The 26,124-nt window shown below is 44.6% G+C and overlaps 1 protein-coding gene across 5 annotated transcripts in view; it reads left to right on the top strand.

Moving 5' to 3' along the window:
- LOC148508846 (very-long-chain enoyl-CoA reductase-like) overlaps positions 1 to 26,124 on the top strand; it is a 110,989-nt gene that overhangs the window by 68,989 nt on the left and 15,876 nt on the right. For 4 of the 5 annotated variants that reach the window (XM_088443956.1, XM_088443959.1, XM_088443955.1 and 1 more), the window contains 6 exons: positions 2,387 to 2,437; positions 10,383 to 10,434; positions 11,988 to 12,032; positions 19,056 to 19,159; positions 22,544 to 22,659; positions 22,752 to 22,857. In XM_088443956.1, coding sequence (XP_088300082.1) covers positions 2,387 to 2,437; positions 10,383 to 10,434; positions 11,988 to 12,032; positions 19,056 to 19,159; positions 22,544 to 22,659; positions 22,752 to 22,857 — 474 coding nt within the window. The remainder of the gene's footprint in view (positions 1 to 2,386; positions 2,438 to 10,382; positions 10,435 to 11,987; positions 12,033 to 19,055; positions 19,160 to 22,543; positions 22,660 to 22,751; positions 22,858 to 26,124) is intronic. The other variant, XM_088443960.1, reaches the window with a different exon arrangement.

Raw genomic sequence — 26,124 nt, 5'->3', positions numbered from 1 at the left:
AGATAAGGGGACCCGTGTTCATTCCATGTCCGGGGCCCCATCCTCTCTACCCGGCGACCGGCAACAGACTGATGCATTTGTTCGCCGACCGCAGCATTAGTAGACTCTGGGCACTGGAGTGTGACCAGAGTCTACTGCGTATGCGCAGGTCATCGGGGCACTGGCAGGGCCGCCATTTTCCTGGCGATTTCCTCACTGCGTATGCGCAAAACTGCAGAAAAATTTCAGCGGCGGCCATTTTCTGGTTTGTGCAGGGCTGACGTGGGACCTCGGAGAGGTAAGTATTAGATAATATGGGTGTAGGTTGGGCAGTGCGGGCCCCCCCTGAACTGCACATCCTGCACCTATTAGAGATACGCCCCTGTCCCCAAAGCACATTATGCATGTTCTGCAAACTTTTCGTTCAACTAACGTGCAAACTTGGGGCTTGATTCAGAGTTGGGAATAGAGTGAGATGTCTCTCTCAACTGATCATCTTGGTGAAACCATGCTGCACTGCAGGTGGGGCAGATTTAAAATGTGCAGAGAAATTTAGATTTGGGAGGAGTGTTTCCAAACTGACATCTAAATTGTAGAGTAATAATAAAGCTGTGCAGTATTTCTGGGCTACATGCAAAAGCAGCCAGTATTTACCCTACATGCTAAAAAAATTATGTATTTACACCCCTTGCATTGCAATATGGTTTGTCCAGGTACACAGTTACGTGCTATCTCTCTCTCTATTCCCATCTCTGAATCAGGCCCTTAGTACATTTCTGTCATGTTGCCATCTGGTGGCAGACACATGAATTACAGGAAATTTAAATGTCTCATTGTTAAATATTTGTTTGATGCTTGTAGATCTAGAACTGGCTCTATTAGTTGCCCATAGCAACCAGTCAGCTTCTACCTATCATTTTATAGAATGTACTTGATAAATGATAGGTAGATGCTGATTGGTTGCTATGGCAACTTCTCCAATAGTCGACTTCTTTAGGAGACTTGATACTGTACATCTCCCCCTAAATTATCACTCCACTGGTTCTTCTATCTATAGGCTCTGTGGGTGCTTGAGCGCCCCCAATATTTGTGCTGCCCACAGTCATGTCTATGTGTAGAATTTTGGTGGATGTAATGAGCACACCTCCAATAAATTACAAAAGGGGGCTCTGATGGCTATAGATAAACCCAACACTGTAGTTAATTGCTTTTAGCCCTGGGTATATGTTTTTATCCTATGGACTTGGAGATAACTGGTCATCTAAAGACATTAAACACCTTTTCAATTAATATTTTACAGAAAAAAAAATTGTAACAAAAAAATAATTTTCTTGGCTACTTTAAAAATTCAAATTAGAATGGCCTCCAGATTCAGCTGAGTGGCTTCTAAAATCGACATTTTATTCACTATTTAAATAAAGAATTATTTATATTTTTTCCCGCAGAATGTCAGAAAGACAGGAAAGTTTGGTTTTGTCACCATGCACTCTTATGAGGAGGCATTCAGAGACGCTGCCCATAATGCTGGGTGAGGGGAAAGTCTCTGAAGCGAAAGGGTTCATTACAATAGACTTGATCAAGAAATGTATTATTACTGGTGTAGGCAGCATGCATGCTCTGATGGTGCCTACACACATAGCGATGTGTTCGCGATCCGACATCGTGCACGATTTCACTTGAAAACTGTCCTCGGCAGCTCTGCACATGATTTGGTGTTTGCAGTGTCCACTCTTCAAACGATCTATCGTGCATCCAGACTTTTCTCCAGTGCATTGGGTCCCAGATCGGCAGATCTGACAATGCGATGTACCACCAGCGCATCGCATCGTGATCGTGAGTGGGGACTCACGATTTACTCACGATTTGGGTATATTTACACGATCTGCCTTTCCGATGTGTTGGAATCTGCCAGATCGTGTAAAATATCGCTATGTGTGTAGGCACCTTGAGACCATCAAAACTCCCAAGTTAAGCGCCCCATACATCTGCTGGCTGTTTCAACGATTAACAGATGAGCCCGAAACTGCCAATCCACCAGTCACTCAGTGGCCATCAATAATCGCAAATCTGCCTGGGAATCTGTTAAATTCTTCATGTTAAAAATCCCCGATTTCATGATCACATCATATATTGGTCGGGATAGGCAAATCAGTGAAATCCAACATGTTGGATTTCACCAAAGCCCCGACCCTGGCGTCTGGGAATCGGGGAATTACCCCATTCCATCACAGATGTATGAGGGCCTTAAGTTTAGTTATTACTTCAAGATGTCGTTCATATCTTTGTGTTTTTACTTTACTGTTTTCTTATTAAATAATTATTTAGTCATTATTTATGTGTTTACATATAATTTATGTTATTAGTGGCAAGCAACCATGCAAATATTTATGTCTCACTATCATTTCAGGTGGAAATTCTAGACTGCAGAACAAAGCAACAGTTATGCTTTCTAGATAAGGTAAGAGTCTTGGTAATTGCTAAATGAAAATTGCTGACAAAGGTGCAAGTTTGTAAAAGGTGAGTGAACTAAATGCAACAATTAAATCAACAATTATATTACGAGTAACTTTATTAACAGCACCACCAAATAATGGTGGACAACACTGATGGAAGCACTAAGGGGTCAATCCTATAAGGTGCGAATTGCGAGGTGCGAGTTGCTATTTTCACTTCGAATTTGCATAGCGAATTAATTTTGAAATCCAATCAGCAACTCGCACTGAATCAGTCAGACTGAATTCGCAACTTTCCACTCGCACCTCCCTGAGGGTGAGAGATGGAAAGGAAAACTTTATTTGAAGGTTAAAATGTCGTGGCACTCTGCTGAACCCATTGGACACCCCCCCTAATGACTAATTATGCTGGGCATACACTATACAATTATCTCTCAAATATCTGTCCAATCTGACTGGTTGGAATGAAAATCTGGTAATGTATGGGAGCAAATGACAATCGAACATTTGTTCACAAACACTGGACATTCAGCCAAATTGGTTAAATAAAACAAGTTTATCCAATTTGTATAATCGTTTTTGTCTGTTTTCCAGTGTTTAAAACCATGTAATCGATTGTCATTTGCTCCCATACATTACCAGATTTTCATTCCAACCAGCCAGATTGGACAGATATCTGACAGATAATTGTATAGTGTATGCCCAGCATTAGGTATTTGGAAGTTTCCAATTAGCTTAATTAGTCCATTAATTACATATAATTTTTTGGGGTAAAAAAAATGTCCTCAAATTACCCCAAAATCAACTATTTTTTAGTTTAGGCACCCCCAATTTAATTACAATAACTTTTTAGTTGAACAATAATTGTTTTATAATTTTTCAAGGTGCCCTATAAGTACTCCAAAATCACCCTTTTTCCTCCTTTATTTTGCATTTTTTGTTTAATTTGTTTCAATTAATTAAATGAAAAACTTTGTTTTTTATAATTTTCTTGCATTTAAAAAAAAAAACACAAATCAGCCATTTGACACCATTTAAAAACCTACGGTACCTTCCTAATGCCCAAAAACAGCCTTCTATACGGTCCTGCTAACAAAATTATCAATTTTGGGGGGTCCATATGGTCTCCCCACATTTTCATGCATTTCTCTCAAATCTCATTTGGCAGTCAATTCGCACCCCTTCACTGCGAGTAGTGCAAATAGGCATTTTTAATTGTATTGGAGAATTCTCTGCGAAGTCTGCGAGTTTCAAGAAACAAACTAGCTACTCACAATGCGCACCTAATAGGATTGACCCCTACATCTCTGAAAAATGTGAAGGTAATGCTGGGCTACAGGGGGTAAATTTACTAAGAATCGTGTTTGGCCGAGTTTGCAATCTCACGTGAGTTTAGCCTGTTTTTCCGACTCGCAAATTTACTAAGGGCAAACACATGTGTACTCGCTGGAAACAGACATCAAAACTCGCATGAGTTTACAAAACACAACCAAATACACCATCAGCCAAACTCGCAAGTACTTTCCATAGGAAACCATACAACTCGCAAATTTACCAAGAATCGAGTTTTGAAACTCACATGAGAAATTACCAAACTCTCAGCAACATAGACTTTTCAAATAGACGACCTCCTGAGGTGAGTGTTTGCGTGAGTTTGGATGTGTTTGCATGTGTTCACAGGTGTTTCAAGCTGCAATTAGTGCGAAAACAATGATGATGTTTTTTAAAGGTGCTAAATAAGCTGCATTGATTTGTGTGAAGCAAAAATGTCAATATATACTACCATTGGTATTCATTGCATGTGGCTGGGATTTCATGACCTCCTGCACAAGGACCATGTTCTACTCCACAGAAAAATTCACATAGCGTCCCATCTTGGTGTTGCCCCTCTGCCTGTGCGCCTCATTACTGTTGCCTGTACTGCCCTATAGGGACTCTTGAGATGCAACCTCCTCCACCTCACTCTCTCCCTGCTTCTCCTCTGCCCTGGACATATTCCTTCCCCCTCCCTATACAAATACAAAACACACAGAAAAAATTGACAAACTAAAACAAACCTCCTCTCCTACTATCCACACACATGCCACACACAAAACACACTGACAGGACACAAGAAAAAAAACACAAGAGAAGGCAGAAAAATGAGACAAACAGATATATGACAAGACAAGAAATAAGTACAAAAATATTTCCACATGCCAACCAGCAATCTATTCCAGTAGCCAAAAACTCTCCTACACCACTAAACACACTCCTCACTTTCCCTCTGCAACCTCCAACCAACAAAACCCTCAAAGGTTGGGCTGTTTGTAGTGTTTTTATATGCTTAGGCAGTGTGTACATGATGTGACTGCTTCAATCAGAACATGTTTCTAGGATGATGCATTCATTCTCCTGTGTGTTTTCTAAACACAACCATTCTCCTGTGTGTTTTCTAAACACAACCATTCTCCTGTGTGTTTTCTAAACACAACCATTCTCCTGTGTGTTTTATATAATCGCATCCTTTGCCTAAAACTCACACAACAAAACACGTTTGCATTCACCATCGAAGAACACGATTCTGCAAAACTCACTTCTTGGTAAATTTGCGAGTTTGGTCTGGGAAAATGAGTTTAATCTCGACCAAACACGATTCTTAGTAAATTTATCCCCAAGAGAGGCAAAAATGTAAGGACTGGTTGGTCCACAATGACATATCACAGTCTGCCCCAGATCCTGAGACACATTCTCTTTTCAGAAAATCGAGGTGCTACAGATGCATGAGATGCACCACATATAGGTATATTGAGACGGGCAATTATGTAGTCCATCCTCATTCGGGCAAACATATTCCCATCAAGCATATCCTAAGCTGCAACAACAAATTTGTTGTTTCTATGATAAGATGTCCTTGTAGTTTAGTGTACATAGGCAAGACTTCATGTCTCTTCAAAGAAAGGATGGCACAGCACCAGACAGACAAGCACTCAGTGGTAAGGACATCGATCAACTGGTGTCACACCATTTTAAAGAGCACAGAAATTCATTGACATCACTTACCTGCAAAGACATAAACCATGTCCCAGCAACAAGAAGAGGAGATAATGATAGAAAATTACTGCAATTAGAGGCAACCTAGATCTACACCATGAACACTGTAGCTCCTTTTGGACTGAACTTGGTCTCTAGCCTGCTTTTTTCAGACCCTCTGGGGGCACTGCTGTTGATATCAGTGGGTGAAACTGATAACATCACCTCTGCGGTGCTCATCAGCCCATTTGGAGCATTGCCCAATGTGGTTAAGATGTGCTGCTATATAAAGCTATGTCTATTCACTTATAGCATTATATTCTTGATAAAAGTGGTCAGCCTGAAACATTGAACTAGTAGTGCCCTTTCTCCATTTTATCTCTCACAAAGGTTTAATACAGTACATCTCTCCTAAAGTCTTTAGATGCATCTTACATGCATGGCCATTTCTCAGCCCCATAACAGGGCACCGGTGTGTCTTGTGCCGCACCCAGAGCGGTGCCTATAACGTCATAACCTCATGTCCCAGGAGGTGGGTGGGTGGATGCTACTACACCAGTTAACTAGGGTTCTGCGCAGGCCATTGTAAGGATGGTCCGAGCAGCAGTACAGATTCCACCGCGCTGTGGGAGATGTCATGACTTCTCTCCCCACACAGTATGGGAGCCAAAAAGATGTAGCAGGGCTTGCGGCAACAGGTGAGTATGGCCGATACCACTCCGGCATCCCGCCTTGTGCGATGGCACTGGCCGCAGTGTCTTCCTTGTGGCCCTGCCAGTTCTATATTATTAATTGAATAAATTAATGTCATCATATTTCATCATACTGAGCCAATCACATATTCCTTACAGTTATAAAATGTTGTATATATAGTATATATATATTATACTATTTTTAATATTAAAACTGATATCAACCAATGGCATCTATCAAGGTGTGGGGTATATTAGGCAAGCACGTGAACAGTCAGTTCTTGAAGTTGATTTGTAGGAACAGGAAAAAATAGGCAAGTGCAAGGATCTGAGCGACTTTGACAAGGGCCAAATTGTGATGGCTAGATGACTAGGTCAGAGCATGTCCAAAATAGCAGGTCTTATGGGGTGTTCCCAGTATGTAGCGGTTAGCACCTATCAAAAGTTGTCCAGGGGAGGACAACCGGTGAACCAGTGACATGGTCATAGGTGCCCAAGACTCGTTGATGCATATGTTAGTCAGATGCTGGAGCTGTGGGGCCGCAATGGTGCCACCCCTCGGTGACCTGCCCCCTGGGCCATGGCACTGTTCACACCCCCACCCCTACAGCCCTAAATAGAGGTTAATGTTTGCTGTGGCCAAGGAGAGAATGATCTAGCTACATTTCAGAGTTGATCTCCTAGTGCACCACCAGGCATACTTACCCTTTCTCTTAATTGTGAGCATGTACTGTATATTATATTATGTAAGTAATTGTAAGGCCTCATACAGACATTTTTGTTTTAAATCACAGAAATGAAATACTGCAGGCTAGGGATCAGATGATCTCCATGATATGTTATGCGTTGTGTCCAGTGCCGCCGCCCTCATATGTAGGCTGCAGGGTGCCATTTCAGGTACCCCAAAAGCTAAAAACAGGTGTCACCCAAGCAGGGAAGGTGCTGCCCCATCAGCCTTGCTCCCTGGGCAGTGGCACTGCTCGCACTCCCCTAGTTACCCCCATTATCAGTTGCTTTTGATCATTCACTCATACTTCCCTAGCTACTGCCCTGGTTGTGTCTACATAGATCTCATTGACCTTTACAGCGCTGACATGAACACAAGAAAAGTACAGATGTGCATTTGTTTCAAATCAGCCTTTCATAAATTCTTAAAAGAAAATATACAGTCTCGATGACATTAAGATAACTATAAATGTAAAAGGTAGGTGTAGACACTTTCTATTTGTACAAGTGTGCCTAATTGTCTACAGCACCATACACCCCCATATTTCGGTGCAGGGAATCACTCTGCACCTACCTTTTCTGCCAAAAATAATTTGGAAGCTCCAAAAGACATTGCATTGAAAGTATAAGATAAATTGGATGACTGACATATATTGAATATTTGTAAGATCCATATCCTATTATGGGGAGAAAAATACTGTGTGACCCCCACTAAACAAGAAACGCCCCCTGGAATGCCCCTTGCATCTCACTTAAATAATCTGTTCCTGGGGGCGTGGCTTGGACGAGCTAGTGATAGGAAGCTGACTCCATAGCTCCTAGGCCCAAACATCCGTCACACTTATCCTGGATCATTTGCCTGTACCCTTACACTGGCATACTGTTGTCAACTTGCTTCTCCACATTCCGGGAGTCCCTCGGCCTGCCAATCTTCATTGATTGCTGTGATAAAGGCGCTGACAGTTTCCTCCCGCAGTCTCCATCTTGGATCCGACTTTGACGTCTAATGCGGCTCCTGAGTCCAGCGCTGGCTACATCTGTCTCCCGGTCCGTGTCCTGGGTAGGTGGATAGGTGGCAAATCCTGACCCTGTCAAACTACAGCTCTCTGTAGGTTATTACAGTCCTGCAACTCCCGGCCCCGGCCGCCATCTTGGAGTGCTGCTCTGTGTCAGTAACAGTCTCTGGGCTAAAGGGATCATCTCCTGGAAGTTTTGTATTACCCTAATCTCCTGATTTTATATCTATCTATTACCTCCTTCTGTGGCTATACTATCTCTGAATAATATGGGTCGTCTATTCAATGCTATTGTTGATTCCGAAAAGAGGTTCGAGGCTTGACTGGTGAACCTACATGATATGTTGTCTCCTCCATGTTATGACTTACCGTATACCGAGACTCGGCTAGCTGATATGGAAACATGCATTACCACTCTGGAGGGTGGTTATACTCCTGTTGTTGATAGTTCATCCGTCTTCAAGTTTTGGAGAATGATATATCCGACATTATCCGATGCCATTGTTGGTTGCTTTGTTAATATTTTATCTCCCTCTCTGATCTTTGACTCTGTAGGCCTCATTTTGTCTACAAAGGCTCAATATATGGATCTATCCTCCATAGAGGTCACAATTACATCCAAGGTCGGTGATTTCTCAGTCCCTGGGTACTTCGATTCTGTGTTGCCTCTCCAAAAAGCCCATCTTTTTTCTTTGCAGGTTGTGCCGAAGATTCTGGATCTATCATTTCAGTATTATATGTTATTTGTTTGTTTTTGGGTGGGCGGGTCTGAGACTCTTTTTTTTTTATTGTCTTGCGTGAGCCCGAGGGTTGGCCTGACTAGTACTCTGGAGTTCAACGTATTTATCACACTTTTGATGCCTTTTATGTATATTTTTACTTTTCCGCACTAATATATAAATATATATCCTGATTTTCCAAATGTTCCTATTTCTCATGTTACAAGTGTACTTTATTTTGCTTCAATGTGGGAGGCCTGACTTATGGTCACTTAGCCTACTGCCCCTGTCAAGTATCCTGTGCAATTATTTTGGTATTTAGATAGATTAGAATAGTTAGTAGTGGATTAGGGGATCCAAGTATACCTAGATTGGGGTTAGGTTATACAGGGCCAGGGGTTAAGGGGAGGGTTGATTTGGGATTTTCTGGGGGGGGGGGGGGTTATGTATTATTTTAAGCTTGTTTCAATTTATATGTTGGCAGATATGGACATTTTTTTTGTTTATTTTTTAATATTTTACTGTATTTATTTTATCCTGTTATGTGGTATTTTTTGAAGATTACATAATGTCTAGATATTATGTCTGCTCATATAGCCTACTTTATATAGTTTTAGATCACGTGGGCCCAGATGGCAGCTATGGGTCCGCATTGCAATATCCGTATGGGTTGAGATAGCTATGGTCTATATTTTTGTTATTTATCATGACTTATGTTTTCTCTATATGTATCACTTGATTTGATTATCATCCTGTGATCTATCTTGAACTGAGATATATTTTATGTCTCCTGTTATTATTATTCTGCAATTATTTTTAGTTTTGTTTGGGTGTGTTTCAAAAACTGAATAAAAATTATAAGATTAAAAAAATAATCTGTTCCTGCATGAAGGCTGATCCATCTAGTTCCTCCAATCAAAAGGCACAAGAGGCCATTATCTTGCCCGCACGTCAATATGCCTCTCTGTAAATATGGATACATTTTGCACAATAACAAGAGCATTTCCACTTTGGTCTTTATTTTCACCTCTTACTAAATTACTTTTGTTATCTTTTGTCTGCTTAGCAACCACTTACTGTATATCTAGTGTTCACTCTAGCTCCGACGGCAGGCAGGGCGCCGGAGCTAGAGAGGGCACCCTTGTGTGCCCGAAAAGGGGCGTGGCCATTGAAAAAGGGGCGTGTCTGTAAGACGCGTCCCCTTTTCGTCACTCTTAGGGGCGTGCCCGGCACTTACGGACACGCCGGGCAGCCCCCAAGCGCTGCTGACAGGGAGAGTAGATGCTGGGCGCATGCGCCCGGCATCTACTCTCCGGCGGTGACCGGGTCACCACACATTTCTCCACCCACGGGACACAGCAATCCACGATTGAAGACAGCACCAGCAGGCTTCTGGAGGGCAGGGTGCTTTTTGCCCTCCAGAAGGAGGGCAGGGCGCCGTGCCCCGCTAAAACAGCCTAGCGGGAATGCTACATATCAATCTTTTAACTATCACAATATTTAAAATAGACTGTAAAACTGTAAAACCTATTTAAGTTTGGATATACTATGTCCATTTAAAAACAATAAACTTGTCTGGACAAGCCTTAAATATTAATAAAATGGTTGTACAACTCTTTAAAATACGATTATCACTCTAGACAGCATTTTAGTGTGACTGCGGGAATCGACCTGCAGTTCTGTAGAAGGCGGCGTTTTATTGGTTATGACTGTCATTTGAATTGCAAGTTGATTGCTTTTGATCACTAAGATGTTATTGTTAATTCACTCTTCATTTTTACGTAGGTAGAACCACATCTTACAGTTAATGACGTCAAATTGATGTTACACAAATGTTGTAAGTACGACTCTTTGTTAATACTGTATTTGTTTTAAGACTTGGTTGTTTTATGACAGTAACCATTTAGGGAAGATACATTCATTTCAGTCTCCATGTAGTTTTCATTTCTAAATTTGTTAAGAGTGACATGTACACCAATAAATGAGATAAACAGGATACCCATACAGGATGGCCACATTCACGTTACATTTTGACACACAGGGCCGTATTCAATTGCCAGCAAAAAGCCGAGATCATTTCATCATTTCGCCAGTTGCAGACTTTCTGCCCAATTCAATTGTATTGACTTTTCACCTAAGCAGAAAGTCAATGCATTCAGATAGGCGAAAAAGATTCGCCTCTGAATGGAGTCGGAAAAAAGTGCAATTTTGGGCTTCTGAGGTGCAACCTTGCGGGAACCCCCGTGCAGTGTTAGGACAGTCCCCCAAAGGTAATCTGCATCAAAAAAAAGTTTTTCAAAATATTTAGAACACCCCAAAAAGTACTTTCGTTTTGGGGGCGAAAAAGTTCAAACTTGGGGGACAAACTTAAAAACTAGCAAAATAGACTCCAGGGGGTCCACAAGTATGCCCCTGGTGTTTTTTACTTTGCAGGTGGTTGCGGAAGGTGGATGTTTAATGATTTTTAAAACTTTACTTTGGCAATTTTAAAATATGCTAGCCCCCATTTTCATGTACCCCAAATTTGCTGGGACTACTTATTTTCACCATAAAATACTGCAAAATGCTATTTTTCACCACTTATGCAAAGACGCAAAATAGCAGCTATTGAGAGCATTTAAGAACCCCAAATACCTTCAGCAGGACTATTCAGGGGTACCTATAGTGATCCTCCAAGTCAATGCATCTTTTGGAGGGTGTCAGGCTGATTCCCAGTTTTTGACAGCACTTTTCGCAAGTCCAAGTTTCACCGGGTCCCGTTTTCGCATCCTTTACAATTGAATAGGGCGGAAAGCGTGGACGAGCGAGAAAATGAAACCAGCGATGTAGGCGGAAAGTCCAACAGGAGAAAAGTCCGGGACTTTTCGCCGGCAATTGAGTATGCCCCTAAGTTTGTTTCTGCTTTTAAAAACAAAATGTGGAATACCTGAAGTTTTGCTTTAAATATTCAGAAATGTAACTAAATTTACTACTGTCTCATCTTACCATTTGAAGTAGCTGCATATCCAGGATTTCGGGCAATAAAGTTTATTTTCTGGGTTTGCAATATAAATCATTCCATCAGTAAAATGACGTATCTGCAGACCAAAGTGATGTCAGACAAGCATTTGTGCATGCTGCATTTTCTAGCCCACATATGGACTCACTATAGTAAACAGGGACTACAGCAATAGAGTGCTCTTGTGTGCTCGTGGAGGTGAAGATTCCACTGATTACATCAGTATCTGAGCTGTAGAACACTGCATTATATTTTTAGCAGAGAAAAGCACAATTCTGATATGCTTATCTGCCATCAATGTTAGTTTTACAAGAATGCACCACATTGTAAATAAGTCTCACTTCTCTTTGCGTTAGCAATTTGTTCACTAAGGCCTGTTTCTACTCTTGCAGATCCTCAGTGGTATCCGGCACGACAATCAATACGGTTAGACCCAAGTATGTCTGGGATTATTGAGAGCTTTAAATCTGTAATATAACTCAGTACATTCTAAAATATTGAAGATAGGGGGAAAAAATAAGGACACCTCAATTGCTAGAGCTTAATCCATACATCAGTTTTGTGTATAAAATTGTGGGTATTTTTTGAACGTCTGCAACGTATGAGTTTCTCTTATGATATTTTAATGAATACAATTTTAGTAGCTTGTATATTGCATATTAGCACTCTTTCAGATGCATTGTTTTCTATTTCATTTTGTTCACTAATGGGTTCCTTGAGAGTTGGGTGTCCATTTTTTTGCTTAAAATATATATTTCCATACTGTGCATATGTCCGCACCCAAATTTTTGCGTTTTATTGACTTGCAAATTTTGCACGTGGCAAGGAGGAGGAGGGGTAGGTTCGGGCAAGTTGTTGGACATGTTTATATAATTATGATGCATCCCCATATAGGACTATTAGGAGGTAAATCTCTCATGGGCGCTGAAGGGCTACTACAATGATTTGCAGTGATGATAATGACTCTTAGTATTAGCTAGCGCTGCTTCTGATAGGCTGTTTGTGTGTTGACCTCTACAACTGCAATACTTATATCACAAGTGTAGCTACTACTGCAGGAAAGAAGAAAACAACAGTTAAGGCAGTGTCTGTATATTTATACATTTTATATAGGAAATGTTACTTTCACGTTTACTAGTAACAATCTTAACATCTTTCTTATGTACATGGAATTTCATTACATTATTATACTGATTACAAATAAGTTATTGCAGCTTTAGCTTTTACTGCTAACACTGAAGAGGATATTTAGTTTCAGTTAAAGGTGATATCCACCTAAAACATGTTTTTCTAAGTTGCCATCTCTCCCCACCTTGCAGAGACATATCACTATAGCAAAATTAGGGAGCAATCCTTACTCTGCTCATCTGGGCATGTGCGAGGACTGAAGCAAACACAATGCAGCTTGAAGTGGGGTTCCACTGTATATGTGCTGGGTATACCAGTCTTGCAGAACTGGGAGTACCAGAGTGGATGGTCCAACACTGCCGGGACCCACCTCACCACTGGGCGTCATGGCATCCACATGGGCTTCCCCAGTGGTATATCTACCATTGCCACTACGGTGTCCGGAGAGGGTGGGCACATCTCAGGGATGTTGGAATACCGAGGATGGGATGTCCATTATTCAGCTACTGAGAGGGTGGATATATATGTGATAATATGGGCTCTCCCTTCCCACCCACGACTATTTTAAAATAAGGTTTTGAGTATCATAAAAAGTATTCTTGATTCTGAAGCTAATTTATGTCAATAAAATAAAACGCTAAATGAATCAGCACTGCATGGTGTTACTGTACAGCGGCTGGACCGGTAGCTGAAGGGCAGCTAAAGAGCCTCACATTTCTACTTCAGGGTCCATAGGGTATCCACAGGATACCTTGGGGTATAGGTGTAACGTCAGTCATCGGGCACCAAAGAGTTAAGCTTTCAGCCTCCCAGGATGCACTAGGTCCCCCTCCTATACCCCGCCCCCGAGCCAAGGCACCTCAGTTTAGTTTGGTGCCCGGCCGGAGTCGGGAGCACCGGTCGGAGTGGGGGCTAGAAGAGCCCCTGAAGCTTTCTTCTATGCAGCTGTGGCTGCACATCTGGATGTACAGCATGGACAGTCAGTCCTGACGTCCATGCTGTCTTCCCTACACCCCCGCCGGTACCAGAACGCCGGTACCGATCCGGGGATGCTGGTGAGCATCTGGGGTCACAGCTAGCGGTGACCCCAGATGTTCCGGACCATGGCCAGATTCAAGGGGGACAAAGGTAAGCAGCGGGGTCCCGCGGTGGGTCCCCGTTGATCACATGGTCCTGAGTCCCCAGGCAGGGGGCTCCCTGGGGACTGGCTGCAGCGTGGAGCCAGGCAACCAACCTGCGCTTCCACTACCCCCTGGGACAGCGGACCGCAGCAGAGCGGTAGCGCTGCGGCGTCCCAGGGGTTAAATGCATGCCAGGGGAGCGCGCCTTCCCTGTCTCACAGCCGGCGCCTCCCCCGCTGCACACAGCCCTCTCTGCACGCTGCCGACTGGTCCTGTGGCAGCGCTCCTCCCCCAGGCCAGCCTCCTCTCTGCTCCTCGGCGGCCATCTTCCTCTGAACGCATGGTGAACGCTGCTGGAAGCCTGGACGGAAGCATCGTGGTCTGGGTCCCCCCGCATACCTCTCCTCCGATTTGGGTCAGGACTGTGTATGCTGCGCTGTGCCCTACCAGGCCCTGTGTCTGCGTAGTTGATTGATCAGCGCTGTTAGTGCAGGAATTGATATTTCTTTGCATTGTATGTGACTGTGCTAGCGCTGCTGCCTGTAACTTTTCTTCTAAACTGTCAGCTTTATTACTATCCCTGTTCTTTCTGCTAAGCCCTTGCGGTGCGGTGCTGCAGGGTGGTCTCTCGCCTATTTGATATATAATTGGTGAGAGGGGTCACATACTTGGTGCCATCATGTCTGAAAGTGATTTTCCTCTCCGGCTACAGTGTACTACGTGTAAAGTACCGTTAGCGGAGGGGGAGGGTAGCGCGGAGGGCCTCTGCCGGCAGTGTTTGTCCATGGCGCGGCCTCTTACGGTTACAGCACCGGTACAGGAGCCGCCCTGGGCTTGTTTCGCTCAGGCGCTTATAACCTTAGTGGGCCAGTTAGCTCCGCAACCCGCGTTTACACCGATGGGTTTGTCCCAGCAGTCAGTGGTGTCGTCACCCATGCAGGGTTTCCCACGACAATTGGTGGTACCCCACAGTCTCCCTATTTCCCCGCTCCCGGTTTCTCAGGAGCCGGCATGGGTTAACTCCCTGACGAGTTCTGTACAGCACTTGTCGGATGTGTTGCAAGGGGAGTCTGTGATCCGGCCACGTAAACGGCCGGTGGCGTCTCTGTCGGCTCCTTATGAGGATGACGAGGGGATGTCTGATGATGGGGAGATTCTGGATCCTTACGATCAGGAACCTCTCCATACTAAGGACGCTGACGCTAAGTCCAAGGTATATATTCCTGGACTTATTCAGGCAGTCCGCACAGCCTTGGTGATTGAGGACGAAGTTCCCCCAGCGGCTAAATCTAAGTACGCCTTTTTTAAAGATGTGAAGGGCGATGCCACAGTCTTTCCTCTTTCAGGTCAGTTAGTGGACCATTTAGAGGAGGCGTGGAAACAGCCTGGCAAAAGATACCAGCCGCAGAGGCGCCTGGCGGTGGCTTATCCGTTCGCGGATAATTATTTTGCAAAGTGGGAATCCCCTCCACAGGTGGATTCTCACGTGAACCGTCTTGTCCGTAGTGCCACATTGCCGATGCCATCCATGTCCTCCCTTAAGGATGCTACGGACCGCAAGGTGGAGATCTGCCTGAAGTCCGCTTATTCCCTTGCGGGGGGGCAGCACGACCGGCTATGGCCATTTGCTGGGTTGCCCGAGCGTTGGAGCGCTGGGCGGATTCATTAGAGGCATCTTTTGATTCTGACTGTCCGACCGAACAGGCGGAGTTGATTGGTAATCTCCGTGATTCGGCCACTTATATCAACGAGGCGGCCTTAGACATTAGTACTCTGGTGTCTAGAATTTCTTCAGTAGCGGTGGCTGCTCGTCGCACCTTGTGGCTGCGATCCTGGAAGGCGGACGCAGATTCCAAAAGGGGTCTGGAGGCGTTGCCATTTACCGGAGAAGTTCTCTTCGGTCCGGATCTGGATAAGATTGTGGCCACGCTGGCGGCAGCCAAATCGGCTTGTCTCCCGTCGGCCGCTGCTCCTTCTGGTTCTGGACCATCGTCCTTTCAGTCATCTAGGGCCCAGGGCAGGCCCAGACCACAGTCTTTTCCTCGACAGGCTGGCCCTAAGAAATCGGCCAAGCCCCGGAAGCAGGCATGGAGTACCAGACGTCCGGCCCCCAAGCCAGATGACAAGCCTGCGGCCAGACGGTCCGGGCCTCCCTTTGGGGGATCCCAAAGTGGGAGGCCGCCTGCTGCAGTTCGCCCAGTGTTGGTCGGTCACTACGACAGACACTTGGGTTCTCGAGGTGGTCTCCCACGGGTACGCCCTCTCCTTCCGGCACAGACCCCGGCTCGATTCTTCACCACGGGTCTACCATCAGACCGGAACAAGGCTACGGAGCTGCGGAAGGTATTGCACACTATGCTCCAGGCTGGAGTTATAGTGCCTGTTCCATTCTCCCAGAGGGGCCAGGGTTTCTATTCAAATCTTTTTTTGGTACAGAAACCCAATGGGTCGTATCGTCCGATTCTCAACCTCAAAGCTCTCAACAGGTCTTTGCGGGTACCGAAGTTTCGGATGGAGACCCTACGGTCCATCATTCTGGCGCTGGAACCTGGGGACTACATGGTGTCATTGGACATACAGGACGCTTACCTGCATGTCCCTACTCTTTTGCGCCATCAACAGTTCCTCAGGTTTGCAATCCGCAGCGACCACTTCCAGTTTCGGGCGTTACCTTTTGTCCTGGCGACAGCACCACGTGTGTTCACCAAGGTGATGGCGGTCATGGCGGCTTCTCTGCGGCTGCAGGGAGTCCGCATGTTGCCGTACTTGGACGACCTTTTATTAGTGGCAGGATCTCCAGAGCTCCTTCTACGCCACTTGGGCCTGACCATTGCGCTACTGCAAAGGCACGGCTGGATAATCAACTGGCAGAAGTCCACTCTAATCCCGTCTCGGAGGATTCTGCACCTCGGAGCCTTATTGGACTCGGAACAGCAGAGGATCTTCGTGACGGAGGAAAAGATCTCTGCTTTACCGTCGAGGGTGCGCAGTTGTCTGCTCAGTCGCCGGGTGTCTCTACACTCGGCGATGAGGTTACTGGGCTCCATGGTGTCGGTGTTCGACATGGTGGAATATGCCCAGTTTCACTCCAGACCTCTGCAGCACCTGATTCTGTCCAAGTGGAACGGGCTGCCGCAGTCTCTGAAGTCCCAGACAATTGTGCTCACCCCGGAGGTTCGCCTGTCCCTTGCCTGGTGGTTACAGACGACCAATCTCAGCGGGGGACGTCCGTTCTGGGTTCCAAATTGGGTCCTGTTGACAACGGACGCCAGTCTTCGGCGCTGGGGAGCAGTTTCGGGTCCACACTTGTTCCAGGGCAGGTGGACGCCGACAGAAGCGGAGCTTCCAATCAATATCTTGGAACTCCGTGCGGTCTTCAATACGAAGGGGCGTCTCTGGTGGATGCTCTGTCCGTCCGGTGGACGTTCCGGTTCGCATACCTGTTCCCTCCGGTCTCCCTTCTTCCACGGGTAATCCGGAAATTCAAACAGGAAGGAGGGACGCTCCTGTTGATAGCTCCCGCGTGGCCCAGACGGCACTGGTTCTCAGACCTTCAGGGTCTGTCCGTGGACAGTCCTCTGCGGTTGCCGCTACGACCGGACCTTCTGTCTCAGGGTCCTTGCCTTCACCCGAACCTGACTCGGCTGTCTTTGACGGCGTGGCTGTTGAGACGGCCATGCTGAGGTCCCGGGGGTTTTCCAGCTCTGTAGTGCGTACCATGTTGCGAGCTCTGAAACCGTCTTCCGCGAGGATATACCATCGCGTGTGGCATACGTTCTTCCAGTGGTGTCGACCGAGAGGTTATGCACCGCGGGAGTTTCGTCTGTCTCGGATTCTCGCCTTCCTACAAGCGGGACTAGATCATGGGCTTCGCCTTGCTTCTTTGAAGGTACAGGTTTCGGCCCTGTCTGTCTGGTTTCACCGTAGGATTGCTACAATCCCGGATGTGCGCACCTTTATGCAAGGTGTTCTCCGCATTCAGCCGCCCTTTGTTCCACCTGTGGCGCCTTGGGATTTGGCTGTGGTCCTGAGGGCTCTCCAAGGACCGCCGTTTGAACCACTGGGCTCAGTGGATCTTAAATGGCTGACAGCTAAGACTGTTTTCCTTCTGGCTATTGCTTCGGCCAGACGTGTTTCTGATTTAGGGGCTCTTTCTTGTAGACCCCCTTTCTTGGTTTTTCATGGGAACAGGGCAGTGCTCCGCACTCGGCCCGAGTTTCTTCCCAAAGTTGTTTCCCAGTTTCATGTTAACGAGGAAATCGTTGTTCCGGCCTTTAACTCACCGGGTCTTTCCGTGGATGAGGCCTCTTTGGATGTTGTGCGAGCCTTAAGGACTTATGTTGACCGCACTTCTTCGTTTAGGAAGTCGGACGCTTTGTTTGTCCTCTATGGCTTCCGTAAAAAGGGTTGGCCTGCCTCAAAGCAAACTTTGGCAGCCTGGATCCGTATGGCTATATCTGAAGCTTATCTTCATGAAGGCCTACCGGTTCCTCCTTCTCTGAAGGCTCATTCCACTAGGTCTGTGGGTCCTTCGTGGGCATCTCGACGTGGTGCCTCTGCAGTCCAGATCTGCAAGGCTGCTACGTGGTCCTCTGTCCATACCTTCGTGAGGTATTACAGGTTTGACACCTTCGCCTCTCAGGATGCTTCCTTCGGGCGGCGGATTCTCCTTTCTGCACAGGAGCGTCCCCACCCTTAAAGGATACTGCTTTGGGACATCCCCAAGGTATCCTGTGGATACCCTATGGACCCTGAAGTAGAAAATATGACATATGGTAAGAACTTACCCTTGTTATCTCTATTTCTACGAAGTCCATAGGGTTCCACGGGACTCCCGCCCTGTCGCACCTGTGCTGCAGATGGGCTTTGCTCTGGTCACCGGTTTTTCTGTCTCCCTCTGGTGAGAATGTGATTCTTGTGTGTGTCCAGATCTTTTTTCTCTCTCTTCCTTCTCCTCCTCCGGCCTATGGCTTGGTAACTAACTGAGGTGCCTTGGCTCGGGGGAGGGGTATAGGAGGGGGACCTAGTGCATCCTGGGAGGCTGAAAGCTTAACTCTTTGGTGCCCGATGACTGACATCACACCTATACCCCAAGGTATCCTGTGGAACCCTATGGACTTCGTAGAAATAGAGATAACAAGGGTAAGTTCTTACCATATCTCATATTTTCCTGCTCCTGCATTTACAGATCATTTCTCGTTTTTGCTATAGAGGGCAGGTCACTAAAGGATGAAGAAATCCTGCAGGATCTTCCAGTTGGCACAACAGCTACCTTATATTTTAGAGACTTGGGTCCTCAGATTGGATGGACTATGGTAATCTATCACTGAATCTCCTTTTCTGCATATTTCAGTTACTAAGCACATGATTAGGATTGGGAATCAGCTTTGACTCCTATGAATTAGGTGTTGCATTACCCATTAATTTCTTGTCTAACGATTAAATATATTTATTAAACATAAATTACTTTATTCTCTTAGAAAATATCTTGGGGGCTTCCACTTTATTCTCCTGTTAAATTGCTATGAACTTGGTGTTCAAGAATATGAAAATTTTGCAAACTCTCAGAATTTGGTTTATTTTAATGCTGGGCATACACGGCCAGATAAAATGTCTGTCAGACCGACAGACATTTTATCTGTCCGGCTGCCAGGCGCAGATGTCGCCGGCATACACTGTGAGATTTCTCTGTGTATCAGCCCGACATCTGCGCTCCGCCCCCGGGGGAGGAGACATTTCCCTGTTCCTTCCGTAGGAAGGAACACAGGAAATGTCTGTCTGTCGGCCGCGCTGGGCATACACTGCCCGATGCGGCCGACAGTTTACCGGAAAATATCGCATCGGACGGGCATGCTGGACAATCCGGCATGCCCGACCGAGCAATATTTAACCCTCGGTCGCCCCCCCCACACGCTACAATTATCGGGGCGATCCGCCGATATCAGGCGGATCGCCCCGATAATTGTAGCGTGTATGGCCAGCATAAGTAGCGTTGTTTTGTTTACTTTTAAAATGAGGACATACTGTATTTACAAATGGATAAAAGGTCAAATATGTATCATTGTTTGATATATTCACTTTCAATGCACTTTCCCCAGTTTAGTGAATGCAATGACTATTACATCTAAATGGCAAGTTCTTTTATATGAAAGGGCTAGTTATAATAATAATTCCTAATGTGTGAACTTATTTTGGCAGGTGACAGTGCTTTTAGAGTATTCGAAATAATAAAAACAGACACTCCTTATCTAAGAAAACATATATTCTTCATTTCAAGTACCATTTAGGGGTTGATAGGAACGATTTGTCAAAGCTAACCATCATTGGTGAATTATACCAATAGATTTAAAACGGCAACAGAAATAACTTATAAACAAGCCTGGTTTAGCAATTATTCCTATTGTTGTGTTAAAACTATTGGTCAAAGCAACCCGGAATTTATGATTACAAATATTTGATGAAGTAATTACTAGATTTTGTAGAATAATACCACTTAACTGTTTTAAATAGTCTTTCTTATAAATTATGAAGATTGAGTTGCTCAGTTACAAACTAACAGCAATACAAAGAAGGCGTGGTGATCCAGAGAATGTATAATGCAGTCAGTGTCATGTTACAGGACAGACTGTATACACTTAGGGGTATATATACTAAAGTGAGAATTTTTAGAAGTGGAGATGTTGCCCATAGCAACCAATCAGATTCTAGCTTTTATCTTCTAGAAGGTGCTAGATAAATGATAAGTAGAAACTGATTGGTTGCTATGGGCAACATCTCCACTTCTAAAAACCTGCACTTTAGTAAATATACCCCTTATGGGTAAATTTGGTTGATTTTAATCGATTTTGTGTACATTTAATAATATTTAAGAGTCAATATAAAAAATTGTCTGTTAGTAAATGTGCCATTTAGCCTCGAAACACAACATCGATTTAGATTGATTTTAAATAGATGGAAATCAATTAAAATTGACCTTTAGTAATATTACTAAATTAACCAAATCTCTCTAGCACCTGAATCTCACCTGTGATACAAAAACCCTGCTACTGTTAATAAAAGAAGAAAATTGCTAACCCCACAAAAATATTACATAAATATAAAAAACTGCACTGGAAATAAAATCAGCCACCAATTGACACAGTATGTGTAGTTTATTACTTGAAAGTATTTATATCACATACTAAAATAACTATCATAAAAAGCAAGTGATTCAGTAACAGTAATTCTATTCAATAATCATGTAACCACATAATCACCAAAAAAAGATACATAATAGTAACAATAAACCTCACATATATATTGGCTAGTGCTTAGATCCTGTAAAAAGAAAGGATAAAAATTATGTCTGTATATAAGCTTGAAAAAGTCCAAAGGTTTGGATGAAACGCGTTGCTGCCCATAAAGAATTAAGTGTGTGTCCTATTGATTGGTGGAGGCTCATTACCACCATTAGCGAGATTGAAGGATCTGTGACCGCCAAAGGATTCCGCCTTACTAACAGAATAGGTGGGTCTTGCTATGTCTCTTAACTACGGACAAACTGAGGACCACAGTGGTAATATCCAACAGTCCCCTCACAGAGCCGTCGTGACCCTGTGGTGGAAGCAAGCCACAAGGAGATTGAGCACTAGATCGGATGAAAATCTGACAGCCGCTAAAGTTCAAATAAGCAGTGGATTAAAATACTGGCTTACAGCACTGACGGGATCTAATTATTGCGGTCCATGGTAACCTACAGTGCAAACTAAAGGCAAGTAAATCTATGACATTGTATATGGGAACTTTTCAATCAGTTTACCTTTGAATTGACATTCTGGAAAAGTACTTTCCCTTAACGTTGGACATTTCCCAAGATTTACTCTATTCCTTCATGTGCCTCCCAGCTGGACACATTTATATACAGAGATCATTTTTATCCTTTCGTTTTGCAGGATCTAAGCACTAGCCTATAGAAATGTGAGCTTTAGTAAATTTACCCCTCGGAGTTGGACATTAGCGCCATGTAAATACGTTGGCAAACAACTTATGCCCAAATTGTCAGTTTAACATAGACTTGTGAGAACAAAAACAGGTTGGAGGTACTTTCTCAAAGTGCACCAAAATGCATAAAACATTGGATAAAAAAAAGCAAAGGTGTAAATGTTACTGATATAGTAACATAAATTAATAAAAATCAGGTTTAAATGGTCAGTGAAAAGGATGTTGTTATTCTATCTAAAGTAAGCATTTTCGTTTCAGGGGTTCTTTGCCAACACTGTTTATAAGCTTACCCGCTCCTCTACCTTTACCCTTTCCCATATATTTTAACGGATAAGGCACTAGATTTGTTTTCTCCTTTTTCTATATTACCTGTGGAAACACGTCCATCACAGAGGATTCACTCGCAAAGTGAGTGACCGTCAGCGTTTGGGGCAGGTAATGGGGGGTGGTTAGGCAAATGCAAGCATGTCAGGACAGTTTAAACACTGTTTCATGGGCGTGCATAGATTAGCCATTGCGATCTCCATGAGAGATCGCAGCTGTGATTGCATTATTGTCCAGATCTGAATCAGGTCCAATGTTCATTTGAGTCCCTCACTGCACCTACATACAGATACAGGCAATACAGTGTACTATTTATTTTAGCTCAGTATTTTGTCATTTAGCTCATGTCATTTTCATAAATTTCTTGTAACATACTTTTTGCCCTTCTTTTCCAGGTTTTTCTAGTAGAATCTACAGGGCCACTTTTTGTATACTTTTTATTCTACTTCCGAATGCCTTTTTTCTATGGATTAGCCAAGGCTTTTACGTCAAGTCCGCACTCTGTTGTTCAGTAAGTTTCGGGTTCCCACACTACTCCATTTTATTTAGATTCAGAGCTCCAAAGTGTTGCTTTTGGCTTGCTGAAAATACTTTCTTCTACAGCTTAGCATGCTGCTGCCATTCGTTCCACTATATCAAAAGGTTGATCGAAACAATATTTGTTCATCGATTTTCACATGGGACAATGCCACTGAAGAGTATTGTGAAGGTAAGTGCATTCGGTACCTTGCAAGCATGTAGGTATATGTTCAGAGTAGATCACTCATAGACAAACCCAACTCTGCAGAGAGCAACATAACTTTAGTGTTCTGTACATCTTAACCAGTCGTAGTTGATGCCTGTCTGATGTCCTCACAGAGCACTAAATAGTGTCATGAGGTGTCATAGGATGCATATGTTATTACTGTATTTAGTATTATATCATTTGAAAACTTTCATAAGGTAGTTCATGGTCTTGATCTCTTTAGGAGAGAGGACTCTTTAACTGGACTCCCATGTTGCTTACTGTAACGGAGCCTCACATCAGTTGTTGAAATAGTCCAGTGTTTACGGTACATTAGCACTGTTCCACTGAACTGCTGCAGACGCGATGGATGTTTAGGGTACTCTAAAAATCTCGATTTGATTTCAAATGTGGCATTTGTGTTCAGTCATCTACCAGCTGGTTATTCTAAATTAAAAATGATTACATCTATGGTATGTGCATTTCATGTTGACAGCAGTTGGAGATGACAGTGCTATAGGATAGTTGTGTTTCCTCCCACCTCCCACATGTTCATCTCACAAATATAAATCAGGTAAATGTTTACAAAGTCAGTAGGAAAGCATAAGGTGGTTCCATGGAGTGTCATCACACCAAGCACACGGTGGTTCCATGGAGTGTCAACACACCAAGCACACGGTGGTTCCATGAAGTGTCATCACACCAAGCACACGGTGGTGCCATGGAGTGTCATCACACCAAGCACACGGTGGTTCCATGGAGTGTCATCACACCAAGCACATGGTGTTTCCATGGAGTGTCATCACACCAAGCACACGGTGGTTCCATTGAGTGTTATCACAGCAAAACAGACAAATCTCAGGTGCACAACTCCAAATTATTGATAATATATAAATGCAATAAAATTTTGCAATCAATAGATGTTTTTAGCATAATCTTGGCCAAGGTTATGGGCCAACCCACCATATCCAGGTAACCTCTTTAGGGTAGGTCCCTAACATACTAGGATTCAAATCCAGAGCGCAGGACACCCCCAAACTGGCCCAGCTAAGCTGCCCCAGGGCACCGCTATAGTAAGAAAAGTGCAGTGTAAAAGAAATAGTTAAGCTGCATATAAAGAATGAAAATAAAAAGTGAGGTACATGTATAATAAACAAACAGTGAAGGGTTAAAATGTGTTATAAAATAAAAATGTGTTATAATGCGGTGCCCTGAAACAGATCAACCAAAGCAATCCAGGAGGACCCACGCCCCAAAAATGAACCAAAGTTACACTACAGTATATTACTTGTAGGACTTATCTAGAATTGTGCCTATTACCAGTGTGCATATACATTACAAGACTCCATGCTTTTAAACCAATAAGGTAGGGGTGCTAATCCAGACTGAGGGCGTCTCCTTTCCCTCAGGTGTGCAATAAAGCACATTAAATGGAGTATATGGGATGGGAAAGATTCCTGGACTGCACACCCTGAAATATATATATATATATATATATATATATATATATATATATATATATATATATAATGGGAGGTGCTACCTGATGAGATTGAAAGCTGGCACAAAAACAGACAAATCTCAGGAGCACAACTCCAAATTATTGATAATATATAAATGCAATAACATTTTGCAATCAATAGAGGTTTTTAGCATAATCTTGGCCAAGGTTATGGGCCTACCCACCACATCCAGGTAACTAGGTTATTAGGGACCGTGTCTGTGTCTGTGCGTTCATTGGCTGAGAGAGGACAGGCCCCGCCTCTCAGCTAAGGAACGGCTCCCTCCATTGAAGTCAATGGTGGGAGCCGCAGGATAAACTTTAGTAACCCTGCGGCTCCCACCATTGAGTACAATGGAGGAGCCGTTCATTGGCTGAGAGGCGGGGCCTGACCCAGGGCCGGTGCCAGGTTTCTTGGCACCCTAGGCATTTCTTCAGCCTTACGCCTCCCCCACCCCCACCCTCAATAGCTACAGACGCCCTTATACAGTGTCCCCAGTAGTGGCCCCCTTATGCAGTGCCCCTAGTAGTGGTCCCACCTATGCAGTGCCCGCAGTAGTCCCCCCAGCAGTTCCCATTGTAGTAGTAGTAGTAGTCCCCCGATCAGACAGACAAACACACACGAAAAAAAAAAAAACTCCACTCACCTTAATCCCCGCTCTGGCATCTGCTCCTCCATCTGGCGTCCTCCCGGGCCGGCCCGCTTTGCATGATGGGAGAGACGTCATGACATCTCTCCCATTACCCACTGCGGGAGCTGGAAAATGGAGCTCATGAGTGAGCTCCAGCCCGGCTCCGGCAGTGGGCGCAGTAGCCGATGAGAGTCTGTCTGACTCTCATCGGCTGCTAAAACAAACACACAGCTGCCGTCACCGGTGGCTGTGTGTTTGTTCCTAGTAGTGTAGTGCGGACTGCACTTATGTGTGGTCCACACTACCGCCCTGCAGTGGCCGGTGCTCTTAGGCAGCTGCCTAAGTTTGCCTAGTGGTAGCGCAGGCCCTGGCCTGACCTCTCTCAGCCAATGAATGCACAGACACTGAGCTTCAAAGGATGAAGCCGCATCTGTGCGCTTCATTCGGGAAGGAATAATCATTCTGGTTAGAATGATTATTCCTTAAAGCGATGGTCGGGTTTCTCGTTTTATTTTTTTAACCCATGGATGTCTACTGGAGAAGGGGACCACTGGAGGTAAGATAGGTGAGTATTGTGTGAGTGTGTGTATGTATGTATGTATGTATGTATTAAAGTTATACTTTGTAAGGTGTGCGTGTGTTTCTTGCAACCTTTCTTTACAGGTGAACTACAAGTCCCAGTGGGCCCGTAATGCCACTCATGCTGGTACTTGTGGTTCTCCTAGTACCAGCATGCGGGGGAGGCTTGCTGAGACCTGCAGTTCTACTGGAAAGACAATGTTTATTTATATCTCTTTTTACACCACACCTACACAATCAACCCGCCACCCACCGCCCAGGGGTGGCGGGGATAACCCCGGGCTATCAGCCCAGGATAGGGATGCCCTGGCGAGGGAGACCCCTTTTTTGAAGGGGTCTCCAACTGCCCAGGGATCCCTGGCCTGGGCTGACTAACGGTCAGGGCTGATGCTGCGGCTGGGGGGCCCGGTGATAGGGCTCCCCTGGCTGTGGCATCAGCCCCCCTTTAGAAAGGGTTCAGGGCTGGTCCTGGATCTTACAGGGGAACCCTACGCAAATTTTTCCCTGTAAATCCAGAACCAGCTCTGCTTCCCATAGCCC

This window comes from Taudactylus pleione, unplaced genomic scaffold, assembly GCF_031769625.1.
Source record: "Taudactylus pleione unplaced genomic scaffold, aTauple2 ptg000341l, whole genome shotgun sequence".
In the NCBI taxonomy this organism is placed as follows: Eukaryota; Metazoa; Chordata; class Amphibia; order Anura; family Myobatrachidae; genus Taudactylus; species Taudactylus pleione.
Note: the sequence above shows the minus strand (reverse complement) of the source record. Positions and strands in the feature narration are given on the sequence as shown.